This window comes from Calidris pugnax, unplaced genomic scaffold, assembly GCF_001431845.1.
Source record: "Calidris pugnax isolate Ruff unplaced genomic scaffold, ASM143184v1 scaffold10, whole genome shotgun sequence".
Lineage (NCBI taxonomy): Eukaryota > Metazoa > Chordata > Aves > Charadriiformes > Scolopacidae > Calidris > Calidris pugnax.
In genome coordinates, this window is record NW_015090795.1 from 2634037 (window position 1) to 2638360 (window position 4324).

The window sequence follows — 4324 nt, forward strand, 5'->3', positions numbered from 1 at the left end:
GCTGGCGTTAGCGCTGGCCCTCTGCGCGCTGGCGCTGTGGGGAAGCGGCGGCGGCGGAGGAGGAGGAGGAGGAGGAGGAGGAGGCGGCGGGCGGAGGCGGCAGCAGCAGCAGCAGCAGCAGCGGGGCGGTACCGGTACCACCGGGGAACCGGCGAGGGTCAGCGAGCCCCCGCCGCCGCCACCGCGGCGCCCCGCTGCCAACGCCTCGGCCGCATCCTCGGCCCCGCCGCTGCCGCTCAGCGAGAACGGGACGCTGAGTTACCGCTCGCTGGTTTACCGGCTGAACTTCGACCAGCCGGTGCGGAACGCGGGGCGCTTCCCGGCGGGGGCCTCCTCCGCCGCCGACGTGGTGCTGGTGGTGCAGGTGCACGACCGGGCCGAGCACCTGCGGCTGCTGCTGGAATCGCTGCGGCGGGGGGCGGGAGTGGAGAACGTGCTGCTGGTGCTGAGCCACGACCTGTGGGCCGAGGAGCTGAACCGGCTGGCGGCGGGGGTGGACTTCTGCCCCGTCCTCCAGGTCTTCTTCCCCTTCAGCATCCAGCTCTACCCGCGGGAGTTCCCCGGTCACGACCCCCGCGACTGCCCCCGCGACGTGGGCAAGGCGGCCGCCCTGCGCATGGGCTGCATCAACGCCGAGTACCCCGACTCCTTCGGGCACTACCGGGAAGCCCGTTTCTCCCAGACCAAGCACCACTGGTGGTGGAAGCTGCATTTCGTCTGGGAGAGGGTGCGGGCGCTGCGGGACCACGCCGGCCCCGTCCTCTTCTTGGAGGAGGACCACTACCTGGCTCCTGACTTCTACCACGTCCTCAAGAAGCTGTGGGCCCTGCGAGAGAGGGAGTGCCCCGAGTGCCAGATCGTCTCCTTGGGCACCTACAGCCCCGTCCGCGGAGGCTTCGCCGGCCGCGCCGACAAGGTGGAGATGAAGACGTGGAAGTCCACCGAGCACAACATGGGCATGGCCTTCGGCAGAGACACCTACCAGAAGCTCATCGAGTGCACGGACGCCTTCTGCACCTACGACGATTACAACTGGGACTGGACCCTGCAGCACTTGACTGTCTCCTGTCTTCCAAAGTTCTGGAAAGTGCTGGTTCCCGAAATCCCCAGGGTTTTTCACACGGGGGACTGTGGCATGCACCACAAGAAATCCTGCAGACCCTTCACCCAGAGTGCCAAAATCGACTCTCTCTTGAGCAGCAACCAGCAGTACCTGTTCCCCGAAACCATGAGTGTCAGTAAAAGGTACTCCATGGCACCCCTGTCCCCTCACGTGAAGAACGGAGGCTGGGGAGATATTAGGGACCACGAACTCTGTAAAAGTTACCGCCGGCTCCAGTGAGGGTCCCTTCTCCCAGGCGCCTTTTTTTTTTATTATTATTATTTTTTTCCTTTTTGAGTTGTTCCGTGCTGCCTTTTACTGGCACACGCACACGTGTATTAAAAAAAAAAAAAAAAAGCATTTATGAGTTGGTTTCTGCTTTAATATGAATAAACATTCTTGTAAAAGGTGTCCCAAAATAGTAATCTTTCATGCTCGGAGCAGCGCAAAAGAAGTGCCTGCTGCTGCGTCTCCCGGGAGGAGGAGAAAACTGGTGTTAAAGTGTGTCTTTTTGGGTGTGGGGGTTTTTTTCCCCCCGTCGGGGGGGCAGAGCTATGATGCCCCGGGGGTGGTGAGGACCCAGCCACCTCCACCCCACCCGGGGTCACCTCACGCCCCATCCCTCCGGTCCGGTTTGGTCGCGATGCGTTGATGAATATATGAAGGAAAAAAAAAAAAAAATATAATAATAATCATTGTTTTTACTACAATGTAGATAAATACACGACTTTTTTTTTTTTTTAGTTCTGCCGAAATAAAATTCAGTTGTTTTGTAATAATACCGGAGAAGTTCTTGATTCTCACAAAAAAAAAAAAAAAAAAAAGATGATGTCATCTTGTGTTGCTCGAAAGAAAGTCGGGATCGGGGCTGGGGGGGGGTGGGTGTTGTATTTTCTTTAATTCAGGGGGCTGGGCACATGCCATCACTCCTCCTAGCAGTGTGCATTTAACTTCATTAAATTTTTAATGATACTCGCTAATTGAGGCAGAATGGAGTAACGAGCGCGTGGCACGACACCTCTTTTGTTTGCATCCAAAAAAAGAAGTTCGCTTTCAAATTAGTCAGCGGTGTAGAGCTGTAGAGCCACCAGTAAAAAAAATCCTGCTGTGTAATGGGAACGGGCGGGAGCGGGGAGAGCGGGGCCCTTCGTTAACGGCTTCGTGGCCCGGTTTTAATCCAGCAGTCGGGGCGCTTTAACGGCCCCCCACTTCGCAGCGCGGCACAGAAGCAGCTTTTTGTAGGACAGAGCAGGAAAACGCTCCGCGGAGGTGAGAGACGTGAGGTATTTAGAGGTGGATTTTATGGCGAGAGGTTTGGAAAGAAAAAAAACCTTTGTTTTTTAATTGCTGGTGCTCTTAGGAGCACCTTTGATGGGAAGGGCGTGTGGTGAGACCTTCCTTTCACCACCTTTTTGTCACCTGCTTTACGGGTTGCGAATCCATCGGTCAAAAGTTTCACTGAATTTCACTGAATTTTAGAGTTGGAAGGGACCATAGAGATCATCTAGTCCAACTCCCCTGCTGAAGCAGGATTGCCTAGAGCTAGAGCATGTTACTCAGGAGCATCCAGGCGGGTCTTGAAAATCTCCAAGGAAGGGGACTCCACACCCTCCCTGGGCAGCCTGTTCCAGGGCTCTGGCACCCTCACCGTGAAGAAGTTTCTCCTCATATTTGAGTGGAACCTCTTCTGTTCCAACTTGTGCCCGTTGCCCCTCGTCCTCTCACTGGGAACCACTGAAAAGAGTCCGGCTCCCTCCTCCTTCAACCCTCCCTTGAGATACTTGTAGGCATTGATAAGGTCTCCCCTCAGCCTTCTCTTCTCCAGACTAAAGAGTCCCAGCTCTCTCAGTCTCTCCTCATAAGGGAGATGCTCCAATCCTTGAATCATCTTTGTTGCCCTTCACTGGACTCTTTCTAGTAGTTCCCTGTCCCTCTTGAACTGGGGAGCCCAGAACTGGACGCAGGACTCTAGTTGGCTTGAGAGAGCACGCCAAGTTTGGTGAAGTGCTGTGAAGATGTTTATTTTGCCGGCGATGCTCTTTATTTCCAGGGGTAAGTGACCTGCTGTGATTTCCCACCAGCTTTGGGAGGTGCTCCACCTTCAGAGCGTCATAAAGTCAGGGCTGACGCTGCGCTGCTGCCTCCCCCAAGGTGCCTCCACCACCCACCCCCACCAACAGAAAAATGGAATTTTTCAGCTGTGAAACAAGTCAAATTCTTCTAACGCACGGTTGCGTCTTGTACAACCCCAAAGAAAGCAGAAGTTATTTCAGAAGCAGCGAGAAAGGGAACTGAAAGTTTATTATTTGTTAGATAACGTTCTTTTGGTTATGGCCCTTCGGAGGGATGAACGGGGAAAGGGGACGCTGCAGCTCGCGGGGAACTGATTGTGAAAAATTAATCTAATCTGGAAAAAGCGAGTCCATTTCACAAACGGTAAATACTCGGGAGCAGACACGGATGTTTTTATTGCACAATTGAATTTGTTGGGTTGGCAGAGCGGGGTACGGCTGGGCGCCGCGCTCTGAAGTACCGTGGCAGGATGGAATGCATGGTATACATGTTGATTATTTCTAGGAGACTAATTAGGAGTTCTCCCTGTAATTAGAAATTTCATTTGATTGCTGAAAATCAGTGCAAGTCTAATCCCGCAGTTAGCACAAAATGAAAGGTTTGAAAAAATGATGAATGCTGCTCATTTCTAGGTGGGCTAAACACAGCAATTCCCGAGGGAGCCGGTAGAAAAAAAAGGATATATACAAATATTCCCTGTAACGGAGCAAGAGACTAACAGTCGTGTAAACAATAAAGATGTGTTTTCCTCTCCCAGCTCAGATTCACCTTCAACAGCATCTTTTTTGTGAGTAAAACTGTTTGAGCCCACAGATGGGATCAGAAAACTCAGGCTTGTTAACTTCAAAATTTATTAGAAATCTAAGTATTTTAAGTTGTCGTGTAAACAGGAGAGTTTCAGCAGGAACCCTGCTCTTAGCCCTGAAGCCATCAACCACGTGAGAGTCACAGTGAGCGTCAAACAACAGAAGGAAATCCTCAAATAATTCAAACTAGTCCAATTCATACAGCAAAGAACTCTGAAAGGCGAGGGGGCAGCGCGTTACGTGATCCCTGACGATGCGCACGCTCCCGTCCCGGCTGTTCACCTCTCGGAGAACCGGGGAGGCCGCTCTGCCCTCCTGGCCCCCCACGTCCCCCCCCGGCCCC

At 53.1% G+C, this 4324-nt stretch overlaps 2 protein-coding genes across 2 annotated transcripts in view; one reads left to right on the plus strand and one right to left on the minus strand.

The window, feature by feature from the left end:
- Positions 1 to 1521, plus strand: part of MGAT2 (mannosyl (alpha-1,6-)-glycoprotein beta-1,2-N-acetylglucosaminyltransferase) — a 3837-nt gene extending 2316 nt beyond the window's left edge. Inside the window, exon 3 of the mRNA XM_014936765.1 lies at positions 2 to 1521. Within this exon, the coding sequence (XP_014792251.1) occupies positions 2 to 1342 (1341 nt within the window). The 3' untranslated portion in view covers positions 1343 to 1521. The remainder of the gene's footprint in view (position 1) is intronic.
- A 2025-nt stretch (positions 1522 to 3546) lies between these two features.
- Positions 3547 to 4324, minus strand: part of DNAAF2 (dynein, axonemal, assembly factor 2) — a 16297-nt gene continuing 15519 nt past the window's right edge. The window contains exon 6 of the mRNA XM_014936766.1: positions 3547 to 4296. Within this exon, the coding sequence (XP_014792252.1) occupies positions 4168 to 4296 (129 nt within the window). The 3' untranslated portion in view covers positions 3547 to 4167. The remainder of the gene's footprint in view (positions 4297 to 4324) is intronic.